The sequence below is a fragment of the Gadus chalcogrammus genome, chromosome 10, assembly GCF_026213295.1.
Source record: "Gadus chalcogrammus isolate NIFS_2021 chromosome 10, NIFS_Gcha_1.0, whole genome shotgun sequence".
NCBI classification, from domain to species: Eukaryota; Metazoa; Chordata; class Actinopteri; order Gadiformes; family Gadidae; genus Gadus; species Gadus chalcogrammus.
In genome coordinates this window covers 11,222,815-11,239,027 of record NC_079421.1, presented here as the reverse complement: position 1 = coordinate 11,239,027, position 16,213 = coordinate 11,222,815, and the positions used below count along the sequence as shown (strand labels likewise).

Genomic DNA, 16,213 nt, shown 5'->3' with positions numbered 1-16,213 from the left:
ACTGGACAAGTTAAACTAGGCTGGGACCAGTTCAACCAGACTTGGACTAGGGTTAGCTAGGCTGGGAACAGTCCAACAAGGCTTGAACCAGACTGGGACAACATCCACCAGGCTGGGACCAGTTCAACAAGACTTGGACCAGACTGGGACCACATCCACCAGGCTGGGACCAGTTCAACAAGACTTGGACCGGACTGGGACCACATCCACCAGGCTGGGACCAGTTCAACAAGACTTGGACCAGACTGGGACCACAACCACCAGGCTGGGTGCAGGGATCCCCGAGTGGTGGGCTAGAAGGTGTCAGTAGGGTCCGGGTCCTCGAGGACCTTCTCCATCGTGAGGCCGGCGCCCGACAGACCGGCCAGGTTCTGGGGCGACGATGAGGGTCCCTGCCCCCCCCTCCCCCGTGGTGAGCTCCATGCCCGCCCTGCCTCGCAGCTAGGCCTGCCTCGATCAACACCTAAGAGAACCTCCAGACCCGGAGGAGTCAGGAATCGAACCGGCAACCCTTCACCGTTTCCCAGCCGTCAGGACTCGGGTGCGGCGGGGCATGCACCGCGGGAGGCGGTGAACGCCCCCCCCCCCCCCCCCCCCCCCTGCCGTGACACCCCCTCGGGAGTATGGTAGTTGCTACGGCAACGGCGGCGGCAGCGGCGTTTGGGATGGTCTGGTTGCTGGTTCAAGGCCTTGCCGCCTCTGGGCAGAGCAGTGCATGCTGGGAGCGGACAGGTCCAGGGGTGGCGTGGAACCACAGCTGTCCAGGTGAGACGTCACATTCAGCTTTTTATTATTTATGAGTTATGCTAGAGAACTTATTATATTTTCACGTGATTTATTATGTATATGGGATCCAATCACCTATGCTCTTCAACATCGAGAGCCATGCTATGCGTCGCACCTTGCGAGGCGACAAGCTTAGCGATTAGCTTAGCGACAGCATGGTAACAGGCTATCAGGGGGTAACCCCTCCCCTTCCTCCTGAGAACTCTCAGACCAATGCTGTGATCTTTACTCCAACCTGTATCAATGGGTTCCCCTTTAAGGGCTGTGTGATGTTGAATCAGATTTCACACTCAGTCTCCCAGTGCTCGATATTAACCACTAATATTTAAATCATTACCAAACCAATGGTCCTTTCTGAATCAGTTCTGCATACTGGTTCCTACTATCTCCCAGTGGGACCCACCCATTGGTTACTTAGGGAGTCCCACTGGTCTGGGGGTGATTCACTGCTCAGGCTGGGAGCCTCATTGTCCCCTGAAGGTCTGCATTGTCGTCTCATTCCTGAGAGAGCGAGCGCTGTGTCCCTGGTTTCACATGACGCTCGGACAGAGCTCCCTTCAGGTCAGCAGCCCATTAGCCTGGGAACACTCTGAGGGACGAGGAGAAGCATCTCATCTCCTCCACGTCGGCCGGCCGTCTGCTGTCTGTCCCATCAGGCGTCCACACGTCCACAGAGCTGGTGCTGGCTCCTGAGCTTCAAGACAGAAGGGCAAGGCTTTCAGGGTGGGGTTGAGCTCATCCTTGGGAATCAGACCCAGAACCTTATGGATGTTAGTGCAACGTGAACCGTCCAATCAGATGATAGAACCTTACCTCCTTAACCATCATGAAATCATGAGGGACAGGCCAACCTCAGATGTTGAACCTCAGTTACAGCCTGAATAGAGCAGCAGGCATAAAGCCGCGCCAGACAGAACATACAGCTGATGGTGTAACCTCTAGCTGAAAGTGTAGTTCCAGCTGAAGGTGTAACATCTAGCTGAAGGTGTAACCTCTAGCTGAAGGTGTAACCTCTCGCTGAAGGTATAGCTGAAGGTGTAACCTCTAGCTGGAGGTGTAACCTCTAGCTGAAGGTGTAACCTCTAGCTGAAGGTGCAGCTGTAGGTGTAACCTCCAGCTGGAGGTAATAGCTGACGGTGTAGCTGACGGTGTAGCTGAAGGTATAGCTGACGGTGTAGCTGAAGGTGGAGCTGATGGTGGAGCTGACGGTGGAGCTGACGGTGTAGCTGAAGGTGTAGCTGACGGTTTAGCTGAAGGTGTACTCTGTGTGTTGAAGGTCCAGACCCCTACGTTATGTTCCTCCACGGCGAGGCGCTCCACCGGATGGATCTGGACGGAGGGAACCACCGCCGGGTGGTGTCGGGGGTGGGCCGGGTGGTGTCGGATGGAGGCCGGGGGGGGACCGGTCCCGGTTTGGGGGTTCTGCTGGACTACCACTACACCCAGCGCAGCCTGTTCTGGGCGGAGCGCAGCACGGGGGTCCTCTACCGCGCAGGACTCTCCGGACCCCCCAGACAGGTCCGTTATACTGATTATATATTATTATTATTATTATATATTATATGGTATTACTCTGTTGTCATCGTCATGCTCACAGACAGGTTCAGCTGAATGACGCATCATTCAGTGTTTCTAAAACATCTTTCTGTTATATCTTATATCTCAACTAAAATGAATTTCTATTATATCTAATATCTCGACATAAATGTATTTCTATTGTATCTAATATCTCGAAATAAATGTGTTTATTATATCTAATATCTCGTCATTAATGTGTTTCTATTGTATCTAATATCTCAACATAAATGTGTTTCTATTGTATCTAATATCTCAACCTAAATGTGTTTCTATTGTATCTAATATCTCAACATAAATGTATTTCTATGTATCCACCATCTCTCCTAAAGTGTGTCAGATGTTGATCCGAGGCAGAGAGATGGACTGAGCTTCAATCTGGCTCTGAGTCACTGGGCTGTGACGTATCATTGGATGTTTCGGGTTCTGCTCTCCAGAAGCTGGTCTCCAGCCAGCGGGGGGTCTCTGGGCTGGCTGTGGATTGGCTTGGGGACCGAGTGTACTGGACCAATGAGGAGCATAGAGACGCCCCGACCAATGAGGCGACAGGAGACATCAGGAGCGTCAGCCTCACGGGGGGGAACCAGGAGATGGTGGTCTCAGGTCTGGAGCGGCCCTGCTGCCTGGTGCTGGACCCAAGACAGAGGTACCCTCCCCACCTCTGACCTCCGACCTCTGACCTGTAACCTCTGACCTGCATCCTCTGACCCCAGATGGAGGTACCCTCCCCACCACTGACCTCTGACTTCTGACCCTAAGCTCCAGTAGAACTAAGGTCCAGCAGAACTAAGGTCCAGTAGAAATAAGGTCCAGTAGAACCCAGTAGAACTAAGGTCCAGTAGTGTCTTCCAGGGTCTTGTTCTGGCTGTCTGGAGGTCCCGTCTCCAGCATCCAGAGGGCGGACCTGTCCGGTCGGACCCCTGCTGCCTTGCTCGCGGTGCGGGGGCAGCTGACGGCGCTGACCCTGGACCTGGCGGACCGGAGACTCTTCTGGGCGCGGTTCGGCTCCAACCTCCAGGGCGCCATCTGCTCCTGCGACTATGACGGGGAGAACGTCACCATGATGAACCCGCCCCTCAGGTCAGCAGCCAACCAGGAGAGGATCCAAACCAGACCTTGGCCCTCTGAGACCAGGACCTGGGCCCTCTGGGACCTGGTCCGGAGCCCTCTGAGACATTCTGGTGTCTGTCTGTCCTCAGGTCTTCGTCAGTCTGTCTGTCGGTGTTCCTCGACGAGGTCTTCTACAGCGACTCCGCCTCTCATTCCATCCAACGCATCAACAAGTACTCCGGTGTCCCGCTTACGGACGTGAACCTCCAGCCAATGAGCAGAGCCCCTGTGGGCCTGAGGGTGGTGCACCCCCTAAACCAGCCTATAGGAGGCGGCATGCCGCTGACACCAGGTCAGTTTCAGCTCAATGAGGCTTCAGCCTCTCCCTAGAGCAGTGGTTCTCAAATGGGGTTCCGCGTACCCCTGGGGGTACTTCGGAGTAATGCGGGGGTGGAGGGTGATGGGTGATGGTTGAAGGGTGACAGGTGATGGGTGATGGATGTTGACAGATGATTGGTGATTGAGGGTGAAGGCTGTAGAGGTGGTTGATCCTGGTTCTCTGTGTGCAGGCTGTGACGACCGGATCGGTGAGTGTGTGGACGTTTGCTCCAGTTCTCAACCGGGAGTTTGCCAGTGCGGCGAGGGCTTCACTCTCAGTTACCATGGAAACTACTGCGAAGGTGGGTTGGATACCAAGTAACAACGGGACTGTTAACGAGTGCTGTGTAGTTATAACCAGTGTTGTCTAGTTATAACCTGTGTTGTGTAGATGTTAACCAGTGCTGTGTAGATGTTAACCAGTATTGTGTAGATGTTTACCAGTGTTCTGCAGATATAATCAGTGTTTTTGAGATGTTACCTAGTGTTGTTCTCTCCAAATGTTAACGAGAGAACAACACTTTTTAACATCTGCAGAGAGAAACACTCATTAACATCTGGAGAGAACAACACTCGTTAACATCTGGAGAGAACAACACTCGTTAACATCTGGAGAGAACAACACTCGTTAACATCTGGATATCTCTCCAGATGAAGCAAAGAAATAACAACTGTTAACGAGTGTTGTTGTCTCCAGATGTTAATGCGTGTTGTGTGTCCAGATGTTAACAAGTGTTGTGTCGCCAGATGTTAACAAGTTATATTTCCAGATGTTAACCAGTGTTGTGTCTCCAGATGTTAACGAGTGTTCTCTCCAGATGTTAACCAGTGTTCTTTCCAGATATTAACCAGTGTTGTTTCTCCAGATGTTAACGAGTGTTCTCACCAGATGTTGACCAGTGTTCTTACCAGATGATAACCAGTGTTGTGTCTCCAGATGTTAACAAGTGTACTCTCCAGATGTTAACGTGTGTTCCCTTGAGATGTTAACCAGTGTTCTCTCCAGATGTTAACCAGTGTTGTGTCTCCAGATGTTAACGAGTGTTCTCTCCAGATGTTAACGAGTGTGCTCTGTGGAACCACGGCTGCTCGCTGGGCTGTGAGAACCTGCCCGGTTCCTACGCCTGCTCCTGTCCTGAGGGATACGCCCTCCTGGCGGACCGCAAGTCCTGCCACGGTACAGCCCTACCATGCCCTACCTTACCCTACCCTACTATTCTACCCTACTACCCTACCATACCTTACCCTACCCTACTACCCTACCCTACCTTACCCTACCCTACTACCCTACTCTACCCTACCCTACTACCCTACCCTACTTACCTCCCCTACCTTACCCTACTTTCCTACCCTACCCTACCCTGTCTGTCTGTCTGTCTGTGTCCTACCCTACCCTACACTAACCCATCCTATCCTACTACCCTGCCCTACTGCCCTACCCCACCCTTTAGTATAGCTGATATAAGTATGAATATTATATATGTTGTATATGTTGTTTCCTCAGAGGTGAGGATGTGTGTTGGGGAGCTAAGGGGGTGTGGTCTGGGTTGCCTGGATACGGAGGCGGGGCCGATGTGTGTCTGTCCTGAGGGCTCAGTTCTGATGGACAACGGACGACAATGTACTGGTACGTGTCTGCCTGTGTGTGTGTTTGTGTGTGCGTGTGTGTGTGTGTGTGTGTGTGTGTGTGTGTGTGTGTGTGTGTGTGTGTGCATCACAATGACCGTATCTTCCTCTCTTCCTGTTTAGATTCTTCAGATCAGTTTCCCGGTAAAAACACGACTCTGAACGATGAAGGTCCGCTCTCTGCTGAGGAAGAGGAGGACCAGGAGAAGACCTTCACTGAGAAGATGGTGGCAGGTAACACTCTTCATCAGGTCATCACTCTCTTCATCAGATCATCACACTCTTCATCAACACTCTTCATTATCACACTCTTCATCATCACTCTTCATCAACACTCTTCATCAACACTCTTCATCACACTCTTCATCAGGCCATCATCACTCTTCATCACACTCTTCATCCACACTCTTCATTATCACACTCTTCATCACACTCTTCATCAACAGTCTTCATAATCACACTCTTCATCAACACTCTTCATAATAACACTCTTCCGTAACACACTCTTCTAAACACTTTTCATGAAGACTCGGTATTCTACTCGTCATTAACAAGCGGTCGTCAATTGTTTTATGACTGCACTACTGAGCTCAGCCACCAGAAGGCACCACATCCTCTCACTGTGTGACTGAGCGCTTGGCCTGTCGCTCCTTTCCTTTCAGACCAGGAGGGCTGCGGGTCTCCAGGCTGCCACGTGCACGCTCGCTGTGCACAGGAGGAGGGGCGCCTGGCGTGCCGCTGTGTCCACGGTTTCCAAGGCGACGGGAGGCTGTGTGTTGGTGTGTTCGTCCGTTCATCTCATGTTGGGATGTTTAGAAGCGACTCTCTCTTATTATTCTATACACCCTGTCGTTACAGCAGCTCAGCAGCAGTGGAAGACACAGGAAAACAATACAAGACAATAAAATTACAAAGTAGTGCTAGTAAAACAGAAATAGATGCTAAAGTATACGCTAAAGTAAGGACAACCAGAACTAACAAAACAAACGTAACAAACAATATAGTCAAGTCATGTCAAGTCACTTTTATAAATATAGCACAGCTAGCTAGCTAGCTCCCCATAATGGGGAGCTAGCTAGCTCAGGTGGACCGCTGCCCTGACCCCCTCCGTGTCTCTGTGGTTCTCAAGACATCGACGAGTGTTCCTCGGGGACCCCCCCCTGTGACCGCAGCGCTGAGTGCCACAACAGCCCGGGGAGCTACCTGTGCAGGTGCCGGCTGGGTTACCATGGAGACGGGACCACCTGTGAGGGTGTGTATCAACACGTCCTACCTCAGCCTAAGCACCACGAGTCATAGAGGATGCAGTATATAGCACATATTCACATGCATCTGATAAAGTATATAGCACATATTAACAAGTATCTGATGCAGTATATAGCACATACTAACATGTAGCTGATACAGTATATACCACATATTAACATGTATCTGGTACAGCTTATACCACATATTAACATGTATCTGATACAGTGTATAGCACATATTAACATGTATCTGATGCAGTATATAGCACATATTAACATCTATCTGATACAGTATATAGCACATATTAACATGCATCTGATACAGTATATACCACATATTAACATGTATCTGATGCAGTATATACCACATATTAACATCTATCTGATACAGTACAAAGTACATATCAAATTTGATACTGTATAAAGTACTTATCACATGTATGTATCTGGTACAGTATATCGTACATATTAACATGTATAATAATAATAATAATACATTTTACTTGAGTGCGCCTTTCATAGCACTCAAGGTCACCTTACAGGGCAGTGTTTAAAAAAATAAAATAAAATCAACAATCATAAAGAATTCAAGAACAAGCTACATTGAAAAAATGTACATAAGTGAGGTGAAATGGGTGGGAGACAATGAATTAGATTGAAAATGTCAGTTTAAAAAGATTTGTTTTTAGAGGGGACTTAAAAGTGGACAGAGTGTCAGAGTTACGGATGTCAGGTGGGAGGGTGTTCCAGAGGTGGGGGGCAGATCGGCTGAATGCCTGGACCCCATGGTGACCAGGCAGGCGGGTGGTAGGGATGGGAATTGATAAGAATTTCACGATTCCGATTCCGGTTCCGATTCTGCTTATCGATCCGATTCCTTATCGATTCTCTTATCGATTCTCATTGGGTGAGAAAATAAGTATAAATGTGTTTGTTTGCATTACATCTCTTTTATATCTGATCAGAAGTGCTTCTAGTATTAGCAAATTGTACACTTTCAAATCAATTGGTCTAGAAGAAAAAATATATGTTTCGCTTTTTAAGCCCAAATGCCATCATTATGTGACATACAACTAAAAACACAGACTGAAAACAGCCAAGTAAGAGCTTGTGCCTTTTGGAATTCTAACAGTGCTCATTTGCATTCAACTTGTAACAAAATTAAACTGACATAAACAAAATGAAGCATTGATTAGACAGAGATTTATTAGATGGGCCTACCTAATAAACCGTTGGAACACATAAGACCGGAAACCCCGAGAAGCCCAATCCCTATGAGAGCTCCCCACGCTACGGCCATCCGGAGGCGACAGAGCTGTTGGCCGTGATATTATATATACAATTATAATATAGTATATAATATATTATATACTATTATATATAGAGCTCCGGGAGTCGCAAACTGCAACAATCACTTTCTCCTCCATTCCGCGGTTCACCCGGACTGCTGCACTGAGTTTGACGGCTGAACGCGGATTGGCTGTTACGTTACACATGTCACTCAGTTATCACGCTGTTGAACGCTGATTGGCTGTCATCACGACAAAAACTTGTCATCGGTTTTCTCCCGCGAAAAACTCGCCCTTATACGCGTCTCTACGTTCACTTTGTATGGGATCTTGTCGCCCCGTCGCGTTTGGTGTGAACGCACAATGCGATTCTTCCTCGGCGGCGACATGTTTGCTGTGTTCTGAACCAAATCAAAGCAGCGTTTGTGTGACGTCACGACGCATTTTCCAAGGAATCGGTTGACTCGGAACCGGTTCTGAACAAGAACCGGTTCTCGATTCCCATCCCTAGCGGGTGGTACAGTGAGTTGAATGGAAGAGGAGGACCGGAGAGTGCGGGTGGGTGTGTTGGTGTGCAGGAGTTCACAAATGTATGGAGGGGCGAGGTTGTGGAGGGCCTTGAAGGTGAGGAGCAGAATCTTGAAATGAATGCGGGTTTTGACCAGGAGCCAGTGAAGCTGCTGAAGGACAGGAGTGATGTGATTAATGGAGGGGGTTCTGGTGATGATGCGAGCGGCAGAGTTATGGACCAGTTGAAGCTTACGGATGGACTTGAGGGGGATACCAAAGAGGAGGGAGTTACAGTAATCGATGCGGGAAGTGACCAGGGTGTGAACAAGGATGTGGGGTGTGAGGGATGGGCGGAGGCGGTTGATGTTGCGTAGATGGTAATAGATGTTTGCTTGGAATGATAGTGTGCCGTTGAGGATGACACCCAGACTCTTAACCTAAGGGGAGGGGGAAACTGAGGTGTTATCGATAGTGATGGAAAAGCTGTCAGGTTTTATCTGGGTTGATTTGGTGCTGATGAGGAGAACGTGAGTTTGAGAAAGTTGCAGGTGAACCAGGTTTTTATATCAGAGATGCAATCAGTAAGGGAAGTGGGCGGGAGAGTGGACGAGGGCTTGGTAGAGAGGTAGAGCTGGGTGTCATCAGCATAACAGTGTAAATGAAGGTCAAATTTGCAGAAGATATTGCCAAGGGGAAGGAGGTAAATGATGAAGAGTAGGGGCCCCAGGACAGAACCCTGGGGAACACCTGAGGTGACGGGGGAGGGGATGGATTTAAAAGACTTTAGTTGGACAAATTGAGTACGGCCGGAAAGATAAGATGTGAACCAGTCAAACGGAGTGTCGTTCATGCCAATGGAGGATAGTCTGTTGAGGAGCGTGGTGTGACAGATGGTATCAAAGGCTGCACTCAGGTCCAGGAGGATGAGGATGGTGAGTAGTCCAGAATCAGCTGCCATAAGGAGGACGTTGGTGATTTTGATGAGTGCTGTTTCAGTGCTATGGAGTGGGCGGAATCCGGTCTGGAACTGTTCATAAAGGTAATTGTCGGATAGGAGAAAATGGAGTTGGGAGGCAACTGTCTTTTCCAGGATTTTGGAGATGAAGGGCAGATTGGATATGGGACAGAAGTTGTTGAAGTTGGAGGGGTCTGCACCAGGTTTTTTCAGAATTGGGGTGATGGCAGCAGTTTTGAAGGATGTAGGGATAGTTCCGGTAGTAAGAGAGGAGTGGATGATTGCACAAATTAGAGGAATTAGGGAGGGGAGGGAGGCCTTAACCAGATGTGTGGGTAGGGGGTCAAGTTGACGGATGGCTTGGATTTCCGAATGAGTTCAGTGATTTCTGAGATATCAGGGAGCTGGAAGGAGGAGAATGAGTGTGTGGAAGGGTGAAAGTCGGCAGAGATATTGAGATGAGGGGTTGATCCAAGGTGCAGGTGAATGTTTTTGATTTTATCGATGAAAAATGACATCATGGAGTTGCAGAAGGAGGTTGTGTACAAGTGAGGGGGGAGAGAATCCTGGGGTTGGGTAATTTTGTTAAGTAGGTAAAAACAGTGACTTAGAGTTTCCTTTGTATGTATGTATCTGGTACAGTATATAGTACATATCAACATGTATCTTATACAGTACAAAGCACATATACCACAATGTCTTTTTTTTTTTTTTTTTTTTTTTTTTTTTTTTTTTTTTTAAATATGTATGATGACTATATGCTCTGTAAGGTGACCTTGGGTGTTTTGAAAGGCGCCTCTAAATTAAATTAAATGTATTATATTAACATGTATCTGTCAAGTACAAAGAAAATATTAACCTGTATCTGATGCAGTTTATAGTACATATTAACCTGTATCTGATACAGTTTATACTACATAATAACATGTATCTGATGCAGTGTATAGTACATATTAAAATGTAACTGATACAATACAAAGCACATATTAACATGTTTCTGATAAAGTGCAAAGTACATATTAACATGCATCTGATTCAGTAAATAGTACATATTAACATTTATCTGATACAGTACAAAGAACATATTAACATGTATCTGATGCAGCATATAGTAGATATTAACATGTACCTGACACAGTATGAAGCACATATTAACATGTATCTGATTCAGTATATAGTACATATTAACATGTATCTGATACAGTACAAAGTACATATCAACATCTATCTGATACAATATAAAGCACATATCACATGTATGTATCTGGTACAGTATATAGTGCACATCAAATCTGATAAAATATAAAGTACGTGTTACATGTATCTGGTACATGTAGATAGTACATATTAACATATATGTATCTGGTACAGTACAAAGTACATATCAACATGTATCTGATACAGTAGAAAGTACACATCACATGTATGTATCTGGTACAGTACAAAGTATATCTCAACATGTATCTGGTACAGTACAAAGTACATATCAACATGTATCTGGTACAGTATTTGGGTGAGGCTAGGTCAGGGGTTAGCACTTTCAGCTAGCAAGCCCTGACATCACGAGTAATTCACCTGACCCCCCCCCCCCCCCCCCCCCATTCCTCCCTAGATACCAGGACCATGGTCTCCATGGTGACCGCTAGCCCCACCCCCTCCCTGCCCCGTCGTCACGGTGACTCGCTTGGGGGCTGTCCGGCAAGCCACGCCTCCTTCTGCCTCTACGAGGGGACCTGCAGATACCTCGCCGAGATGGAGGCCTTCGCCTGCAAGTAAAACCACCTCCACCTCCTCCTCCACCTCCACCCTCCACCCTTCGCCTCCTCCTCCACCTCCACCCTTCACCTCATCCTTCACCTTCACCTTCACCTTCACCTTCACACCTCCACCTCCTCCACCTCCACCTTTCACACCTCCACCACCTCCTCCACCTTTCACCTCAACCCTTCACCTTCACACCTCCACCACCTCCTCCACCCTTCACCCCCACCCTTCACCTTCACACTTCCAACCTTCACCTCCACCCTTCACCTTCACACCTCCACCACCTCCTCCACCCTTCACCCTCACCTCCACCCTTCTCCACCCTTCGCCTCCACCCTTCACCTTCACACCTCCACCTCCTCCTCCACCTCCACCCTTTACACCTCCACCCTTCACCTTCACACCTCCACCTCCACCCTTCATCCTTCACCTTCTCCTCCACCTCCACCCTTCAGTTAGCATGTGTCTGTGCTAGCTGTGTAGCGGGCTACACCGGTTGTTGTTATTAAGTTAGCATGTGTCTGTGCTAGCTGTGCTGCGGCTACACAGGGGTGTTGTTGTTAAGTTACCATGTTTCTGTGCTAGCTGTGTAGCAGGCTACATGGGGGAGCGTTGCCAGTTCAACGACCTCCAGTGGTGGGAGCTCCAGGAGGCCAAGCAGGAGAAGAGGAAGAGCGTGGCTATCGTTGCCTGCATGCTGCTCCTCATCAGCCTCCTCTTCATCACCGCCACCGCCATCTACTGCTACAGGTGAGACTAGCACCTCCTGCTACAGGTGAGAATAGCTACTCCTACAGGTGAGACTAGCACCTCCTACAGGTGAAACTAGCACCTCCTACAGGTGAAACTAGCACCTCCTCCTACAGGTTATACTAGCACCTCCTACAGGTGAGACTAACACCTCCTCCTACAGATGAAACTAGCACCTCCTGCTACAGGTGAGACTAGCACCTCCGGCTACAGGTGAGACTAGCACCTCCTACAGGTGAGACTAGCACCTCCTGCTACAGGTGAGACTAACACCTCCTACAGGTGAGACTAGCACCTCCTACAGGTGAGACTAGCACCTCCTGCTACAGGTGAGACTAGCACCTCCTCCTACAGATGAAACTAGCACCTCCTGCTACAGGTGAGACTAGCACCTCCTACGGGTGAGACTAGCACCTCCTACAGGTGAGACCAGCACCTCCTACAGGTGAGACTAGCACCTCCTCCTACAGGTGAGACTAGCACCTCCTACAGGTAAGACTAGCACCTCCTACAGGTGAGACTAGCACCTCCTGCTACAGGTGAGACTAGCACCTGCTCCTACAGATGAAACTAGCACCTCCTGCTACAGGTGAGACTAGCACCTCCTCCTACAGGTGAGACTAGCAGCTCCTGCTACAGGTGAGACTAGCACCTCCTCCTATAGGTGAGACTAGCACCTCCTCCTATAGGTGAGACTAGCTCCTCCTACAGGTCAGACTAGCACCTCCTACAGGTGAGACTAGCACCTCCTACAGGTGAGACTAGCACCTCCTCCTACAGGTGAGACTAGCACCTCCTACAGGTGAGACTAGCACCTCCTCCTACAGGTGAGACTAGCACCTCCTACAGGTGAGACTAGCACCTCCTCCTACAGGTGAGACTAGCACCTCCTACAGGTTATACTAGCACCTCCTATAGGTGAGACTAGCACCTCCTACAGGTTATACTAGTACCTCCTACAGGTTATACTAGCACCTCCTACAGGTTATACTAGCACCTCCTGCTACAGGTGAGACTAGCACCTCCTGCTACGGATGAAACTAGCACCTCCTGCTACAGGTGAGACTAGCACCTCCTGCTACAGGTGAGACTAGCACCTCCTACAGGTGAGACTAGCAACTCCTCCTATAGGTGAGACTAGCACCTCCTACAGGTTATACTAGCACCTCCTACAGGTGAGACTAGCACCTCCTACAGGTGAGACTAGCACCTCCTACTACAGGTGAGACTAGCACCTCCTGCTACAGATTAAACTAGCACCTCCTGCTACATGTGAGACTAGCACCTCCTTCTACAGGTGAGACTAGCACCTCCTACGGGTGAGAATAGCACCTCCTACAGGTGAGACTAGCACCTCCTAGAGGTGAGAATAGCACCTCCTCCTACGGGTGAAACATGCACCTCCTACAGCTGAGACCAGCTAGTGAAACATGTTGATGCCACACACACATGAAACATGTTTACATGTGTGTTGTGTATGTTGTGTTGCTAACATGTGTGTTGTGTATATGTTGGTTGTTTACCTGTGGGTTGTTTACATGTGTGTTACTGTGCAGAAGGAAAAGATTCCTTCATAAACAGCCATCAGTTGAGGACCTGAGTGAGACCAGTGTGACAGATGACAGCTCGTCTGAGGCAGCCAGTGGGTTGCCCCGGGTAACGAAGATATAGATAATATATATACTATATATATATAGTATAGTATATAATAAATGCTTATATTATTTGTACAATAGCATATAATGTATACTATAGTATACAAGAACTATACTATATTTAATAATATATACGATACTATATATATACTATGCGTAAAATATTTATGTGAAATGTCAAATACTTTTTACTATTTACTTTAAAGATATACACTATACTATATATCATATATACTGTAAAGATATGCACTATATCATATGACTGTAAAGATGTACACTATACTATATATAATATGTACTGTAGAGATATACACTATACTATATATCATACTGTAAAGATATACACTATACTATATATAATATGTACTGTAAAGATATACACTATACTATGCAAAATAACTGTTAGGTTGGAGATGTTTAACCTTTGACCTTTCTTTCAGGTCTGTGTGATTTTGGGTGGAGGAGAAGGAGGAGAAGGTATTGGTCGTTTAATATGTTGAAAGTACTTATCCAGCGGCAGTCATAGAACACCTATAAAGCCTAACACGTCCTAATCAAAAGATATATTGATAACGCTATAGACTAATGGCTGCATTGAACCTAGCTGTAGACTGATAGATGTGTTGATCCAGCATTAAACTAATGGATGTATTGATCCAGCGGTATACTGATCAAAGGATGTGATTTTCTGGTCAGGTGATGCTGACCCTTCCCAGGTGGTATCGGTCGCCATGGAGACCAGGGCAGGTGCACAGACTCTGAATCTCATCCTCCTGGATGACCCTGGACCGCCGACCCCTGTGCCCCCTTTGACCCCTGTACCCCCCCAACCCTGAGGCCAGATGCTAGGGGTCACCAGCCTACGGTTCATATTAATACACTAACACACCCTGTGTCTGACACACACTCTGCCCCATGGAGTGATGCCGGGACACAGAGGGCTGAGCTTAAACAGGGCCGACCCAATCCCTTATATACCTATCTGAGCCCATGTGGCCTCACACACTCACTCACTTAAGTTAATTAACACCTGAGATCAGTTAAGTCTGTGAGTCCTTAGTCCTTAGGGCTCACTTTGGGATTGGGCCAACATGTTGTTCTGCATGGTGGTGTTACTGCCCAGAACAGACAGAGGTTAACTGGAAACTCTGTGCAGTAAATGAGCTTATACACACGCCATACAAACCATACCCTTCCTTGTATAGTTGGTAGAAGTTTTAGTTTAGTGGATTTAATCTTCTTTGTGGTCGTGATATTGCCGATTGTGTTCTTCGATAAATAAAAGTTTCTGTTTGATCAGTTTATATCCCGCTGGTATCCTGGACCGACGCAGTTCTGTGTCCAGACTTTATTTTATCTCAAAACATGAACGGAAACAGTTTAACATTCTGAGCAAAATCAGAATTATTATGAAGTTCCTCCACTAAACCGATTTTACTTCTATGTTTTTTCCTGTGTAGGCCGGTGGTGGAAGGTTAGACTTGGAGCGGAGATGCTATATTTATTTTTCTACTGCTGTTGTCTAGCGCTGTACAGACGGTGTCTTATCGAAGACGGCCATTAGGGCTGATGTTATAGGCCTACCAACCGAAATATCACAACGGATATCACATCATAACACGATAAACGCTAAACAAATCTCGGGACAATGCTGCAACATGGTTAAGTAAAATGAATGAATTGATCACTTTATAGATATTTGTAAATGTTGCTGGTAATAAAATCAAACTGTTGAAAAAATGCTGATGAAATTAATTCAATTATTGAAATTGTCCCGTTGACATTTGTGTGTTTAACCTCTTTCATTTGTTCCATCTTTATTGAAAGGAACTCAATTTATTAATAATACAACACAGCTTTTATACAGTGCCTTGAAAATGTAAATTTAGGAACAAAATTGTGTAGAATATCTTTTTATCTGGTTTATAAACTGAGTAAGTAAACTGTAAGATAGTTGGAGGGCTCTGGTTTTGAGTTTGGAGGCAACACTTATTTGTTCAAATAATCGACATGGATGTTGCGCAAAAGCGTCTTCATTGCGGGTCAAGAGTATAATTTAAATTCCCCTCATGAAGAGGGCTTTTATTTTGAAACGGCGGCAGTTTTAAAGTTTTTTCAACTTTAAAGTCGTAACATTACATTTACAATAACATTGCTCAGTTATTGGTAATTCAATGCTTGATTTCTGTGCTTTTTAAAACATTAAAAAATATAGATTAATGAATAGCCTACATGGTAATGCTAGTTGAAAGTGTAAATAGTGTAATATGTAGATAAATAAGAAGCAGTGGGACTTATCTTACACCAAGATATTATATTATAAGACATAATTTGGTTATTTATCGCTTTAGTTGTTTTAAATGCAATACGCAATTGCTTTGTCACATGTCTTTCTCTTAACAAGATATATTAACGATGAGATGTTATTGTGAGAGTGTTTCTCTCGGCCAGCAGTGGACGACAAAGGTTATTTGAAGATAAGATGCTCCATCTGTCGTAAGATGACGACAGATGGAGCTCACTTTATCATGATGTCCTCTCACTATAACTCGAATAGTAATGGATGCATAATGAACACTTACTTTAAAAACGATAGGTCCTATTTATTGATGAGTCACCTGGGTTAAA

General features: G+C 46.8%; 1 protein-coding gene across 1 annotated transcript; it reads left to right on the top strand.

Annotated features, from left to right (window-relative positions):
* Positions 1-623: 623 nt before the first annotated feature.
* Positions 624-15,308, top strand: egf (epidermal growth factor). The gene is made up of 18 exons (XM_056601164.1): positions 624-765; positions 1,443-1,509; positions 2,043-2,304; positions 2,799-3,007; positions 3,075-3,080; positions 3,214-3,441; positions 3,561-3,763; positions 3,981-4,091; positions 4,844-4,966; positions 5,294-5,422; positions 5,539-5,649; positions 6,078-6,194; positions 6,545-6,667; positions 11,029-11,188; positions 11,766-11,930; positions 13,487-13,586; positions 14,026-14,062; positions 14,282-15,308. The coding sequence occupies exons 1-18, from the start codon at positions 624-626 to the stop codon at positions 14,419-14,421; spliced, it is 2,433 nt and encodes an 810-aa protein (XP_056457139.1). The 3' UTR covers positions 14,422-15,308.
* Positions 15,309-16,213: the final 905 nt, after the last annotated feature.

Bases quoted from the DNA above. Each gene is read 5' to 3' on its own strand.
- egf (XM_056601164.1), top strand. From the start codon at position 624: ATGGTAGTTGCTACGGCAACGGCGGCGGCAGCGGCGTTTGGGATGGTC. The intron at 766-1,442 runs GTGAGACGTCAC...CTGTCCCATCAG, and splicing joins GTGGAACCACAGCTGTCCAG to GCGTCCACACGTCCACAGAG. The intron at 4,092-4,843 runs GTGGGTTGGATA...TGTTCTCTCCAG, and splicing joins CCATGGAAACTACTGCGAAG to ATGTTAACGAGTGTGCTCTG.